Consider the following 14,161-nt stretch of genomic DNA (forward strand, 5'->3'; position numbering starts at 1 on the left):
TTTTTTTTTTTTTTTTTTTTTCTGGTACCAGGGATCAAACTCAGGACCTTGCGCTGTGAGGCAGGTGGCAGAACCACTGAGCTAAATCCCCGGCCTTCTGCAGTGGCCTTTAGGAGGCTGCAAGCAGTGTGAGGGCCTGGGCCAGAGAAGGTGTTCGATTTGAGCTGCTCTTGTCACTTACTGTCACAAGAAGGGACTAGAACACGGTATCAAGGGCAGCTTCCCGGCACAGGGGGAGCCTGCGGGAGGCTTTGTGAGATTAGTGTTGGGTGGCAGGAGGGCGTTCCAGACGCAGGTGATAAAGGTGGGCAGCGTGTGTATTTGGGGGCACGACGTGGGCAGGGCCAGCCCTGCAGGAGCAAGGAGGCAGAGGGGGCGTGGGAGGTGCCCTGGGGTCATCACTCAAGGCCTTCTGAGGCAGTCCCTCATGGGCTCGTGCCCTTCGGCGGGCAGGGGGTAAGCTGGCCGCCCTGGAGGAGTTCCGCCTGCAGAGAGAGGACCTCATGTACAAGTTCTCGTCCCTGGAGGATCAGCTGCAGAAGCAGGAGAGCGAATACAAGGACTCCATGTACAACCTGGAGAAGAAGTTGGTGCTGGACAAGGACAGGTGGGCAGGCTGGGCACCCCTCTGGGCCCACACACAGCCCACTCTGCAAGCCTCCCTGTTCCTCAGCCTCGTAACTGGGAGGACAGGACGAGGTCACACGCTCCGCCTAGGGTGAAGCGCGGGGCGCAGTGAGGAGGCCGGGGGCTGCATTCCTCCGGTGGGCGACGGAGGGTCCCTGAGCTGCTTCTGGCCACTTCTTGTGACTTAACCTAGATTTACTTAGTTAATAACAGGATGTAGTGACCTGGGCGTGGGGGTGCACACTTGTAATCTCCACACTCAGGAGGCTGAGGCAGGAGACAGCTACAAGTTAGAAGCCAGCCGTAGTGAGTTCAAGGCCAGCCTGAATTATATGGTGAGATCCTGTTTCAGTAACAAAATAGGTTGCAATGGCTCAAATTCCTAAGGCCCAGAGAGTTTCCTGACAGACCCAGCTTGTGACCCACAGGCCACTTGCTCTCTTCTTAAAAATATTCTAATATTTAAAAACAAAGCTTTGCCGGGTGTGGTGGTGCATGCCTGTAATTGCAGCACTCGGGAGGCTGCTGTGAGTTCGAGACCAGCCTGGACTACATAGTGAGCTCCAGGTCAGTCTCAACTACATAGTGAGACCCTGTCTCAAAAAAACACAAAAACAATAAAAACAAAGCTTTATTGCTGATGAACTTTATATATGTTTTATGTGGCCCAAGACATTGCTCTGCACCCAGTGCAGCCCAGGCTCTGGTGCCCCCACCAAGGAAAGGGGTGCCAGGGTGTGTGCCCTCTGCCCGCTCCCTTCCCCTCTGCCACCCGCGACGCCTGTAATTGCAGCACTCGGGAGGCTGCTGTGAGTTCGAGACCAGCCTGGACTACACAGTGAGTTCCAGGTCAGTCTCAACTACATAGTGAGACCCTGTCTCAAAAAAAACAAAAACAATAAAAACAAAGCTTTATTGCTGATGAACTTTAATTATATATGTTTTATGTGGCCCAAGACATTGCTCTGCACCCAGTGCAGCTCAGGCTCTGGTGCCCCCACCAAGGAAAGGGGTGCCAGGGTGTGTGCCCTCTGCCCGCTCCCTTCCCCTCTGCCACCCGCGCAGGCTGAGGAAAGAGATCATCCAGCGAGTGAACCTGGTGGCTGCTGAGTTCCACAAGATGGCCTCGGACCAGACGTGGGAGACGACGAAGCGGGCCATCGTGGAGAACAACAGCATGACTCTGCGGCTGGCCAAGGTGTCCCAGCAAGGTGTGCAGCTGCTGCAGGAGAACGAGCAGCTCAGGGACACCCAGGAGGAGCTGCGCAAACAGCTGGGGGTGCTGGAGAGCACCCAGAAGGTCATGGCCAGGAGCAGCAGAGGCCACCAAAAGGTACACCTGCCACGCCCTCCTCCCAGGGCGCTTGGCACACAGTCTGGGGGGGCGGCGTGTGAGATGGTCTCGCTATGCAGTCCAGGCTGGCCTTGAACTCACTGTGTAGCCCAGGCTGAGCTCAATCTCCCAGTGGTCCTGCTGCCTCAGCCTCCCAAGTGCTCTGATTAGGTGTGCCCCACCACACATGCAGCAGGAAGGAACACATGGCCCTGCCCGCAGGGTCCCCACAACAGAGGAGTAGCTTCAGTCTGGAGACAAGTAATGGGGGAGGTGGCTCAGTGGGGATGGGCCTGTGTGTGAGGGGGTCCCGGGTCTGGCCCAGTTCTGCATTGCCCTTATTTGCTTCAAAGCCCCGATAACTTAGCAGAGCCTGTCCGTGCCCAGCAGCGGTGGTAATGGGCCTCTCACTATGTGGGGGTGAGCCTGGCTGTGTCTGGTGCTGGGTGACAGGGCACATGGGGATCGTCCAATGGCCCAGGGTCCGGCCCCCTGCCCACCCTGCAGATCATCCTCATGCTGACTGAGAAGTGCCATGAACAGCAGCAGGGCATGGCAGAGGCCAAGCAGCTGCGCCTGCTGCTGAACAACCTGGACCAGCGCGTCCTGCAGATGCAGACGGACAATCAGGCGCTGCGGTGCGCAAGTATGGGGCGCAGGGGTGGGCTCGCCACATCCCTTTTGGGCCCCGTGGCCTAGGACTGTCAGGCTGAAGCCTGGCTTCGGATGCGCTGGAGAACCTGCAGGGTCGAGGCTGCCGGCCAGCGCTAGGGGATGGAGTCGGCTGTCCTCTCATCTCGTCCCCAACCAGAAGCCAGAGAGACCAGCTGAACCAGCAGCAGCAGCAGCAGCAGGCTGAGGTACAGCGGCTACAGCAGGAGCTGACTGAGGAACAGAAGATTCGGGCCAGCCTAGAGGTGATCCTGGCCCAGGCCGCTGTGTACGTACAGGGTATTCTGCAGGTAAGCCGGAAGTGGAGGTGGGGAGACCAGGCGAAGCTGCTCTCGGGGAACTTGGCCATCTGCAAGAAGCTGGGTTCAGAAGCCGCTCTTTTCCCTGAGAGACTCTTGTCCAGTCTTTTTTTGTGTGTGTGTGTGGTACCAGGGACTGAGTTTAGGCAGGTAGCAGTACCGAGCTAAATCTCTGGTCCAAAAGACAGGGTCTGGCTAAATACTAGTTGTGGCTGGCCTTGAACTCCGTGATCCTCCTGCCTCAGCCTCCAGAGTGCTGGAATTCCAGGAGTGTGCTACCATGCCTGGCCTAAAAGATTTGTTTTGTCTTTGTAATTCAAGATGGCCTTAAACTCATTATGTAGCCCAGGCTAGTCTCAACCTCAGGGGCATTCTCCTGCCTCAGCCTCTGGAATGCTGGGATTATAGGTATGTACCAGCACACCCAGATCAGTCTGTCCTTTTTTTGATTCTGGACTTCAAGGTCCCTTCATGGTCTCCATAGAGCTGAATTCCGCCTCTCAGGTTCTAGAAGGCTTCAGGCCTCAGTCTCCCTAGAGAATGGTACTCATCCAACCCGGGGACACTGAGAAGATAGGCCCTGGGGGTGGGGTATTCCCAAGGTAGGTGGGTGTTGGGGCCACTGTGGGACTGATCCCAGCCCCACCCGCCCCGGTAGATGCACACAGATGAAGAGGATGGGGACTTCGAAGTGGCTCTGGCTCTCCAGCTGCGGTGCAAGGAGCTGCTGGAGCAACTGCTGGCCCTGCTGAGCTCTGCAGTGGTCCTGAAACCCCAAACAGCTGCTTGTCTCCGCCACAAGCAGCAGCCCCATAGGCTGCCCAAGCAGAGGTGAACAGGTGGCCCCGGGTGGCCTCAGAAGAGACAGAGAAGGGACGTACCTGGGGCTGTCCTCAGCTGCCATGCAGCAGAAAAGCCTGGCTCTCCCAGGCCTCTCTGAACCCACATCTTCTTCCAAGATGGAGGTGATGATCTCAGGCCCCTCCCCACAGCCGTTCCCGCACCCTGCAGCAGCAGCCGTCTGGCATCACCACCTTCCAGCCAGGGCATCCAGGCTCAGCGTCTCACCAAGGCCATATCCCACCCAACCCCAAGGATCTCAGGCTGCTCTCATTTGTCACGCGCATGGGGACCCTCCGGGCCCACAGCACTCCTGAGGTGAGGGTGCCAGGGGGCCCAGGGACAGCAAGACAGCAGCCAGTCGTGGGTGCAGTCACAGCTGTGTGGCCTTCAGGGTGTGACTAGATGTCTCTGAGCCTCTCCACCTGTAAAATGTGCTGAAGTGTGGCAGGGAGGCCCACACAGCCGCTGGGGAGAAAGTGCTGCACCCTGTTGCGCCAGGTGAGATGTACCCTCTGAGAAGGGTTCAGCATCCAAGCTGGCCTCTTTAATCCTACAGATCCGTGCCTCTGGTGCTCTAAAAAGCCTCAAAAATTTCAGTCTTCCCGAAGTTTTACTGCGTCCCAAGTAGCACCTGGAGAGACCAACCCTACCCTGCCCCGGAAATGGACTGTTCTGGCCACAGACCCCCTGGAATCTGCAGGAGGCCTGGAGCAGCCCAGAGAAGAGCTGTATAAAAAGTGGACCCCTCAGTGGGCGTGGTGGCTCTGTGGCCATGGCTGAGTCTGCAGCCACTGAAACGAGGGAGCGTGCACCGGTGTCAGGGGCCGGGTGGGGGTGCCTGGCTTCGTTTCCGGATGTGGTCCAGGAGCAGATCAGTGGCACTGTCCAGAAGCGGAGGCAGCAGCTCCTGTTCCTCGGGGGAGAAGTAGCCAAGGACGTGGGCCTCCACTGTGGTAGGGTGCACGGGGCGCCCGATGCCCACCCGCAGCCTTGGCATTGCCTGTGGGGAACCAGAAGGGCCCAAGGAGCCTTGGTGAGAAACGTCGGGGACCCCACCCTGGCCACTCCCACCCAGTGCAGGTCAGAAGGGCAGACTCACGCTGGAGTTGAGACAGCTAATGCAGGAACGGACTCCATTGTGGCCCCTTTGAGGGATAAGGCAAGAGAAATTAGTGTTGGGGGGCAGCACCCTGTGCCCCAACTGAAGGCCGGCTTCCCCACCCCAACCCTGAGCAGAGGGACCTCACCTGGCGCTGCCACCCAGCTTCAGAGCCAGCCTCCCCAGGGGCTTGTCCAGCTCGTCGTGCACCAGGTAAACATCCTCTGCGGTCACCCCAAACAGCTCCGCTTGGCACAGGGAAGGGTGGGCCTGGTTACTGCCCATCTGCACTGACAGGCTTTGCCCCAGGTCAATGAACCCCACCCACTTCCCGTATAAATAAGCAGAGGCAGCCGGGTGTGGTGGCGCGTGCCTGTAATCTCAGCACTCCGGAGGCTGAGACAGAGGGATTGCCGGAGTTCAAGGCCAACCTGGGCTGCATAGTGAGTTCCAGGCCATGATGAGTTACAATAGCAAGACTGTCTCCTATGATCACAAAAAATAAGACGAGGTTCCCTAAAGTGCCCAACCTCAGAGCAGCTGGAGCTCAACAGGCAGGCAGGCAGTGCACCCTCTCTGGACCCTTCGCCCTCCCCGCCGGTTCACCCCTGGAGCCCTCAGCTCACCGGCCTGGGCCACGCTTTGCCCGTTGGCGTTCATGAGCCGCCGAGGCCGGAGCAGGACCAGCTGGGCGTCGCCGAGTGAGGCCAGGGCGAAGTCGGCGACGCAGTGCGAGTCGCGCACCCAGCTCTCCGCCACTCCTAGACGCCACGCCATCTGCCCCAGCACTGCCATGCCCACGCTGTGCCGCGTGCCGGGGAGTCCGGGGTTCCCCAGGCCAGCCACCTGCGGGCGGCACCAGGGAAACTGAGGCTAGACAACTCTCATCACCCCCGATCGCCAGCTTTCCATGAGACCCAAAGTAGAAGAGAAACGGAGAGCAGAGCTACAGTAGTGGGAAAGGGGTGCGACAAAGGGACCCAGGAACTCCCAGAAGCTTCAAAAGGCTGGGCGGGCAGGATTCCGTGTTACAGAAGCGAAGCGCCTAAAAAGCCCTCCTGGTATCCGAGCCCTTTTCTAGATAAGAAAACAGCAATTTGGGGGATTTCCCCGGGAAACAGTGACAGAACGAGAACAAGGGTCCCCGAGCCCATACGTTACTACCCACACACCACTCACCAGCCACCGCTTCCCTGGGGACCGAAGTTCCGAAATACACCGACTCACCGCCATGCTCAGCCGAAGCCCGGCGAGCAAAAGGCCAGACTACAACATGCTGCTCCCATTCAGGGTCCAGACCCCACCCTCAACGTCAACCAGCCCGCAGCCAATCACATCGTCATCTGCTCTGGGTGTCCAATCCGGGCCGCGCCTCGTGGCCGCCATGTTTACAAAAGGCGGAAGTGGTGAGGCGGTGGCCGCGCATTCAGTCGCACAGTGTCACCGTATCCCAGTGGGGTTTATGTGACATTCTCGGAGATCTTGCTTAATCGTCTGCTTGAGAGGTAGGAACCTCGTTATGCCGCCGCTATGGCCCTTCCTCGCTGCAGAACCCATCCACTTCGTTCACTGCCATAGATCTTAACTTGACCTGCTGTTAACTTTTCTAACAGCCTTGGGATCCTGGGGGCGTGGCCAAGGAACAGAACCTGTAGGCGTCCTAGAGCTGTTGCCTAGTAACGCCAGAAGCTTAGGTTGGTAGGCAGGCAGGGGTCCGGGAAGGAGTTGGCCCTGGCTCAGAGATCCTCCTGCTACAGACCTCATGACAGACTCCCGCGAGGCGCAGGCTGAGGAGGCGAAAGCCAAGGTAGAAGGCAGGGTAAGGAGACTGGGGCCGATTTCCAGGAAGGCTGCAAGTATGGCTGAGGCAGAACCAGTAGTGCTATTCAGGGAGGCCTTGAGGCCGTGTAGACGTGGGAGGGGTAGTCAGAGCTGGTATCCAGGTAGAGATAGATGACATTGGCCCAAACAAGGGGAGCGAGGAAGAGTGACCTGAGATTTGAGGAAGTGGCACAGACAGGACTTGAGGGCTGATGGGACATGTGTCTCTGGCTTGGCTGGCTAGTGGGGAACGTGACAGACACATCGAGGTGGGACAGCCTAAGGCAGATGTCAGGTGAAGGGCTTACTCAGCATAGCTTTCTGGATATGAGGGTCCCAGAGGACGCCCAAGGGACTGGGGGACCCCAAAGCCTGTGACTTAAGGCAGGGCCTGCGCTGGGGACGTTAGAGCAACGGTTGTTAGGAGGAGCAGAGGGTGGTGTGGATGTGAGGACCTGGACCGTAGGAGAGGGGGAGAAGCAGGACTGCAGAGAGACACTGGGACATCCTTAGAAGAAATGGTCAGGAGAGCAGCAGACCCGATTGTGTGTGCTGCCTTCCAGGCCCTTTTCACTCCTCCATCTACCCGAGCAGAGGGCTAGGCATGTAGCTCTGTGTCGGCATGCACAAAGATGTGGATTCCATCCCCAGTACAGAAGGGAGGGGACTAGGGAAGTGTGTAGGTCGGATGGGGGTCCTCTCTGAGGCCTGCCCCTGCTTGCTGTCACTTGGTTCTAGGATGACCTGGAGCTTGGCCAGACATCCTCATACAGCACCCCAAAGCCATGGGTGATTCCAGTCCCGAGGGGAACCCTGCATTCCATCTTTGGGACCAGCCAGGTGTTCCGGGGCATAGATGATGTAAAGCCGAAGGTCACAGGGTTAACGGTGCCTCTCAAAGTCAGGGAGTAGTAAGTGACTACCTTGTCCTGGGGTCCCAGAATCCTGCTCTACAAGCCATTTATGTTCTGCAATCTTGAGCCAGTTACCACCTTTCTCTCTCTCTCTGGGCCCCAATGAACTCTACTGTGTGACAGTTCTTCTGCCAGTGCAGAAAAGACTGGTGGCCTGGATGAGCTCCAGAAATGCCAGCTCTCCATCCCTGGCACTCTGTCCACTGTTCTGCCCCCACATCACCTCCCAACTACCCCTCCCCCCAGCCCAGCTGCACGCTTTGGGCTGGTGCAAAGTCAGGGCCGGGCCTCTGCCCATACTTCCCTGCCTGCAGCTACCACCGAGGCCAGGGATGCCTGGAGCAGGAGGACTGGGAGACAGCCGTGCTCTTCTTCTCCCGCGCCCTCCACCTCGACCCACAGATGGTGAGAGGTCCTCCGGACTGCCTCTGACACACTTTCCAGGACCCTCCTCTCAGGACCACCAAGTCCCTGCCGGGAACTGCGTGTCCAGCTGCAGGGAGGCAGAGTCCTCTACCTTGAGGGGCGGATGGTGGGGAGGGGACAGCAGTCTGGGTCCCCTCACCTCTAGGTAGACTTCTATGCCTTACGGGCGGAGGCCTTGATCCAGCTTTGTGACTTCTCCTCGGCTGCCCAGAACCTGCGCAGGGCCTACTTGGCCCAGCCGGAGAACAGGAAGCACCTGGAGCGGCTCACCTTCGTGCTTTACCTGCAGGTGCCCACTTGTACCCCGGTCCCCGCTTCAGCTTTGGTGGGCTCTCCTTGCTCCTGGGACCAGCTGTCTCCTTGGTTACTCCCTCGCCATGTCTGCTGTCCCTCTTACCTGCTGAGGGGCTTCCTGACAGGGCTGGGTAGAGTTTTGCAGCATAGTGACACGATCTACTCTGCTCTGTCCGGCAGCAGTACAGCCACCAGCCACATGAAAGGTCGAACCCTTGAACTGTGGCAAGTGTGAATTTTAGGGCCAGGGATTTAGTTCAGTGGTTCTGGCACCTGCCTCGCAAGCACAAAGGCCAGAGTTTGATCCCCCTGTCCCAATAAAAAATAATAATTAAAAAAAAAACAATTTAAAATTTTATCTGAGCTGCAGGTGTAGCTCAGAGGCAGAACACTTGCCTAGCATGTGGGGGGGCCTATGTTTGATCCCTAGCACCACAAAAACAGTTAAGCATCCATTTTATTTAGTTTTAATGAATTTAACTCTGTAGAGCCACACGCAGCTAGCTGGTGGCTGTGGTAGTGGACAAATCTAGAGCGGAGAGGCTGCAGCGGTACAAAAGGGGCAATGACCTTATTTGCAGCTTAAAATAAAATTCAAGTCAGGTGTGGTGCACACGCCTGTAATCCCAGCACTTGGGAGGCTGAAGCACGAGTGACACAGGACGTAGGGTGTGGCAGAATTGGTGGGGAAAATGAGCAGGACCTGTCAGTTCAAGGTCCCAGGGCAGTACCAGGAGCCCATATGTAGAACTACTCGAAAGCTCCCGCCAGAGGAGGGCGGTGTAGAAGAGAGGCCATTACAGGAAGCTGCTATCCTGCGAGCCCATGATCGCCCTGGCGGTCTTTCTCAGAAGGCATGTACTTTGATTTTTGCTCTTACCCTCTTTTCTTCTTTGTTCAGCCCAAATAGAGCTGTTTTCTCCCATACCCATTGACCCCCCCACATTTTTCAAATAAACTTTTGACAATGTTTTTGGCTTTCCTTGTCCAATTCTTTGTCGAAGGCAAGAAGGACCTGGAGTACTTTTGATTGGTGAGCCGTTTTTAAAGGAACTACCCTATAAAAGGTTAAAGGCCAGCTCAGACTACATAACAAGACCCTGTCTCAAAAATACAAAAGAAGGTGACCCACACCTGCAGTCCCAGCTGTCGAAAGGCTGAGGCAAGAAGATTGCTGTGAGTTTGAGGCCAGGCTGGGCTGCATAGTGAGTTCAAGGCCAGCCTGAACTGCGCAGTGAGACCCTATCTCAAAAAACAAAAACTATAAAACATAACCAAGTCTTGATTGTTTTTTCATTTTGACAACTTTGATGCCTATTTTTTAAATTTTATTTTGAGTAGGGTCTCTCTGTGTAGTCAAAAGCTGGCCAGGAACTCATGATTCTCCTGCCTCAGCCCCCCAAGTGCTGTTATTACAGGCATGTGCCACCATGCCTGGCTTAACGTCTTAAAAAAAAATGTAATCCCAGTACTGGGAGGCTGAGGCAGGAGGATTGGCAGAAGTTTGACCAGGCTGGGCCGCATAGAGAGTTCAAGGCCAGAGCAGACTACAAAGGAGAGACACTATCTCAACCCCCCACCCACCCAAAATTATCCAGGGCTTTAAAAGAAGTGTTTGGGCTACCCAAACCTTGTGCTTAAGCCATCTGCCAGGGGCCCTGTGTCACCTCTTGTGTGACCTCAGGAAACTCGCTTTACCTCTCTGAGACTCCTTTTCCTTCATCCAAAGGGGGCTGCTGGCTAGGCCCTCAGTGAGGTGACAAGTTCAGGTTCTCAGCCCAGGGCTGTGCACTGTTACTGTGAGCGTGGCTGCTGTCACCCGCTGTCCAGGCGCCTCCATTCCAGGCTGTCCGTGTCACTGTCCCTGACCCACCGTTTCCAGCACTGCCTCTCTCCATTTCTGTCTCTGTGATCTGAACGTTTCCCCCAGATGTAATCAGTTCTGTCCTTGTCCCTTGTCTCTCCCCTCTGTCCTAAAGTTGGCCCCTGCCAAGTGGCGGGTGCTGCCGGCCAGGGTCACCAGCAGGACTGCCTGTCCCTGTGTCCCCAGGGCCAGTGCCTCTATGAGCAGTGCAACTTCGAGGATGCCCTGATGGTCTTCTCGCAGGCGTTGGAGCTCCAGCCAGAGAAGCACTGCTTCTGGTACCGAAGGTGAATGTCCCTGGCGTGCCGCCCTCTCCCGGCAGCCCCTTCTCGCCTGCCGTGCCCAGCTCTCGCTCTGCTGCCCACAGCATGGCCTGCCTCTTGGCCCTCCAGCGGCATCACGACTGCCTGGTACTCATCACCAAGCAGCTGAAGCAAGGCACGACCAACGCCGACCTCTACATCCTCCGTGCCAGGATCTACAACCTCTTCCAGATGGTGAGCAGGGTGAGCAGGGCGGGCAGGGCGGCCTCTGAGCCCCGAGATGACAGGAGGTGAGGGCTGACAGCCAGCCCAGGCACCCCGATCCCACAGCACGCCCCTCACCATCCTCCCCAGGCAGAGGCCCACTAAGCTGCCCGGCTGGGCCCCACGGAAACCACAAGTGAGGGATCCTGTGGTCCCTGCCATCCTGCAGCTCTCTGCCCAGGGGAAAGCCCTGAGCAGACAGGAGCACAAGGAATGATTTAGCCTCAGTTGTGCAAAGTACCGTGCGGAGGCGCCCTGGGGACCATAAGGCAGCCTTGGCTCCTCCCTCCTTCCCTTCCCTTCCCATTAGACCCCTCCTCCCAGCCCCACACAGAGAGGCTGTGGGACACACAGGTCAGGGGACAGTTCTGGGGCAAGGCAGATGGTGTCCCGGGCAGGGCGGGTGCTGCAGTGTGAGAGGGCACTGGGTCCCCAGGGCTTTGTGGGGTGCTCCCGCTGTTGTGAGGGCTGGTAGAGCAGGGAGGAGGCCGAGGGCAGGCAGGAGCAGGAAGGCTCCAGACGACATCCTGGCTGCTGGGCGACACAGACCAGACGGTGGAAGGTGGGCGGGGTGTTAGGAATTCCGGAGCAGGGTGCTGTTCTCCAGAGTCGCTCTGGCATCGGGTTGAGTCCATCCAGGTGACTTGTCCCTCTGCTGAGGGCCCCAACACTCCACAGGTGAGTCAGCGGGAGAGCCGCCTTCAGGCCCGAGACTAGGAATTGTCTGGGATCCTTGAGCCCGCTGCGGTGGGCAGATGAGGCGACAACCTCGCAGTGAGCTGTCGGGGCCCACACGGTGCTTCTTAGTGGTGCTGCCTGCCTTGAGCCCAAGCCCACCTACTCCAAAGCCTGGCTCCTGGCTTCTGACATTTCGCCTCCCCGTTACCCCCATGCCCGCTGCCCACACGGTTGCCCGGTCCACCTTCAGTCACTACCTGAAGGACACAGGCTGCTTGTTGAAACTGCTCATTGACTGACTGGCTGATCTCACACCCGGGAACGCTTCCCCCTCTTCATCAGGCTTGAATCTGTTCTCGGTCAGTGTTGTGTTGGGCTTCAAGGCTTCGCAGGAGTCCTACGAAGAGGTAGCATTGTCACAAAGCACAGGTCGACCTGGCTCGCAGGTCACATCTGGAAAGTGGACAGCAAGGACATGCTAGTTACTGTTCTCTCATTGCTGAGACAAAATACCCGGCACCAAAAGTTAACAGGGAAAAGGGTTTGTTTGGCTTACAGTTCATAGAAGTTTCAGTCCATTATCGGCTGACTCCGAGGCTGGGATGGCAAATGGGCACTGCAGAGGAGAAAATGGGCACGCAAGGAAGCAAAGGTAACGAGAGAGTTGCCAGCATCTTTCTGCCCTTTTATCTCATTCAGACTGCCGGGGTTAGGGCGGGGCCAAACTATTCGCTCACATGTAGTGGTTTAGGAATCACTGGCCCTTAACCCCAGCATCACACATTCCAGATTAAATTAATTCTGAAAAAGAAGATCCTGTCCTATCCGCATGAGTCTTTGGGGGGACATCTACACACAAACCATAGGAAAAGAGGAGGCCGGAGTACAGATCCGTGTTCCGAAACAACTCAGTCCCGGCATAGGAGGACTGTCCCCTAACACTGTGGGGCGGAAGGAAGAGAGGCAGGCAGGGCTGGCATTGCACAGATGTGTAGGGAGCGTTCCGATAGAAGCCCAGTCCTGGATGGGTCAGGAAGACGGGTGTATGTATGTGTGAGGGTGAGAGGGACTGGCGGATCTTACAGTAATATCAAAGTCAGATGCATCCAGGGCCTGGTTGTAAAGCCAAACCCCACCTAGCGCGCTGCTGGTTTTACGTGTTTGTGATTTGCTGGGAACCTTTGAGGGAAAAGCCAACTAGGTTACTCAGGGGCAGTCATGGCTGTTGTGACACAAGATGGCTATGGTCACATCAAGCTGTATGCTCAACATACAAACACTGTGTGATGCCAGCCTGCGCCCTGGAGACTGCCCCTCCTCCTCCTCACACTGGGCTGAGAAGGGCTCAGCTTAGCTCACTGGTACCCTGATGGCGCCCCTGATGGCACCCCTGCAGCCCAACTTCTGCTATCGGGACCTGTGCAGTGCCTTGCTTTTGGATCCCAAGCACCCACAGGCCAGGGTGCTGCTCCAGATGATGGTGGACCAGGCCCAGGAGGCCCGCCGGGACGCTGGGATCCTGGCCATACAGGGCAGGCTACAGCACACCTTGCAACGCATCAACTGTGCCATTGACAACAGCCCTCTGGACCCCAGTCTCTTCCTCTTCCGGTATGTGGCCTGGAGCTGCTGGCCCTGGGTCTGCCCTTCAAGGCTTGCTGTGTGGTCTCAGGAGAGTCCCTGACCCTCTTCCCATCTCAAGCCTCTAATAACCTCTCCCTGCTTCCTACTGGGGTCCCAGCGACATGGAGTTGGTCTCTGCCGCTGCTCCTGGAGGAGGGCCAGGCAGTGGGGCCCAGGTACCTTGGGAGTCCTAGAAGCCCAGGCCTGTCTGGAAGCCCCTGGCCAGCCCTCGGACTTAGCGTGTGGTTTGTGGCCACTGAACCTCTGTGAGCCTGGGCTTTCTCATTTAAACAGTGGGGCGCGTGAACCCAAGGATGTCAGTATAGGCTGGCACGCACCTAGCTCCAAAGAAAGACAAAAGCTATTTTCCAGAAATAAATGAGGGGCACAAGACAAACCTAGGCCATGGAGTGTGAGCCGCGACCAGTGTCTCGGGTCCTGGGTCAGAAAGTAGGGCGGGCAGTGGCTTGCCGGGCCGCATGCCACCGCGCGGGTGCTTTGGCCCGCCCTGCCACCTGCCGTGCCCTCCCCGCAGGGGCATCGTGTACCGCCGGCTGCAGGAGTTTGACGCAGCGGTGGAGGACTTCCTGAAGATCCTGGACATGGCCACCGACAGCCAATGTGACACGGTGCGACAGGCGCAGCGCCAGCTGCTGCTGACGTACAACGACTTCGCGGTGCACTGCTACAAACAGGGCTCCTACCAGGAGGGCGTGCTGCTGCTCAACAAGGCGCTGCGGGGCGAGCAACGCGAGAAGGGGCTCTACATCAACCGCGGCGGTGCGCGGGGGAAGGGGAGGCATCCGATGGTCCCGGGTCCCGGGGTCGCCTTAGACAAACTGGGTTCAGTGTCCTTAGAGTCTCAGCTCGGGCAACTGGGGAAAGGCGCGCAGGCGCGCTGCCAACGGGGACCACCTGTGGGGGTATCAGCCACCCTCGGGCCGGGCTGGAGCAAGCGGGGCTGGAGGTTCATTCAGCCCCTGCCCTCCGACCCTAGATTGCTTCTTCCAGCTGGGCAACCTGACCTTTGCCGAGGCAGACTACAACCAGGCCCTGGCCCTGAGCCCGCAGGACCAGGGCGCCAACACTCGAATGAGCGTCCTGCAGGAGATGATGGGCTTGGGCGAGCAGAAGTGCCGGT

At 57.6% G+C, this 14,161-nt stretch overlaps 3 protein-coding genes across 12 annotated transcripts in view; 2 read left to right on the forward strand and 1 right to left on the reverse strand.

The window, feature by feature from the left end:
• Cfap157 (cilia and flagella associated protein 157) overlaps positions 1-4,420 on the forward strand; it is an 11,873-nt gene extending 7,453 nt beyond the window's left edge. For 2 of the 3 annotated variants that reach the window (XM_010613610.2, XM_010613608.3), the window contains 7 exons: positions 454-607; positions 1,693-1,960; positions 2,468-2,598; positions 2,772-2,922; positions 3,590-3,762; positions 3,924-4,089; positions 4,331-4,420. In XM_010613610.2, coding sequence (XP_010611912.1) covers positions 454-607; positions 1,693-1,960; positions 2,468-2,598; positions 2,772-2,922; positions 3,590-3,762; positions 3,924-4,089; positions 4,331-4,402 — 1,115 coding nt within the window. In that variant the 3' untranslated portion in view covers positions 4,403-4,420. Of the gene's footprint in view, positions 1-453; positions 608-1,692; positions 1,961-2,467; positions 2,599-2,771; positions 2,923-3,589; positions 3,763-3,890; positions 4,090-4,330 lie in introns of those variants that run through there. The other variant, XM_010613609.2, reaches the window with a different exon arrangement.
• Positions 4,421-4,568: 148 nt separating this feature from the next.
• Positions 4,569-6,127, reverse strand: Ptrh1 (peptidyl-tRNA hydrolase 1 homolog). The gene is made up of 5 exons (XM_010613607.3): positions 6,053-6,127; positions 5,500-5,719; positions 5,022-5,121; positions 4,874-4,919; positions 4,569-4,774 (listed from the first exon to the last, which is right to left on the reverse strand). Exons 1-5 carry the CDS (start codon positions 6,104-6,106, stop codon positions 4,592-4,594), a joined length of 603 nt encoding a protein of 200 aa, XP_010611909.1. The 5' UTR covers positions 6,107-6,127; the 3' UTR covers positions 4,569-4,591.
• The window catches only part of Ttc16 (tetratricopeptide repeat domain 16), a 14,077-nt gene continuing 4,671 nt past the window's right edge, over positions 4,756-14,161 (forward strand). For 2 of the 8 annotated variants that reach the window (XM_010613601.2, XM_010613604.2), the window contains exons 1-9: positions 6,133-6,692; positions 7,433-7,605; positions 7,923-8,013; positions 8,180-8,323; positions 10,379-10,479; positions 10,560-10,689; positions 12,794-13,008; positions 13,556-13,800; positions 14,018-14,159. In XM_010613601.2, coding sequence (XP_010611903.1) covers positions 6,636-6,692; positions 7,433-7,605; positions 7,923-8,013; positions 8,180-8,323; positions 10,379-10,479; positions 10,560-10,689; positions 12,794-13,008; positions 13,556-13,800; positions 14,018-14,159 — 1,298 coding nt within the window. In that variant the 5' untranslated portion in view covers positions 6,133-6,635. Of the gene's footprint in view, positions 5,087-6,132; positions 6,693-7,432; positions 7,606-7,922; positions 8,014-8,179; positions 8,324-10,378; positions 10,480-10,559; positions 10,690-12,793; positions 13,009-13,555; positions 13,801-14,017; positions 14,160-14,161 lie in introns of those variants that run through there. The other 6 variants (XM_010613603.2, XM_019205959.2, XM_033759031.1 and 3 more) reach the window with 5 other exon arrangements.

The sequence above is a fragment of the Fukomys damarensis genome, unplaced genomic scaffold, assembly GCF_012274545.1.
Source record: "Fukomys damarensis isolate Sample0158 unplaced genomic scaffold, DMR_v1.0_HiC HiC_scaffold_36, whole genome shotgun sequence".
Lineage (NCBI taxonomy): Eukaryota > Metazoa > Chordata > Mammalia > Rodentia > Bathyergidae > Fukomys > Fukomys damarensis.

Coding starts and splice junctions, on each gene's coding strand:
- Ptrh1 (XM_010613607.3), bottom strand. CDS start 6,106: ATGGCGGTGAGTCGGTGTATTTCGGAACTTCGGTCCCCAGGGAAGCGG. Junction 5,122..5,499: donor GCAAAGCGTGGCCCAGGCCG/GTGAGCTGAGGG, acceptor CCCTGTGCCAAG/CGGAGCTGTTTGGGGTGACC. Junction 4,920..5,021: donor AAGCTGGGTGGCAGCGCCAG/GTGAGGTCCCTC, acceptor TATCCCTCAAAG/GGGCCACAATGGAGTCCGTT.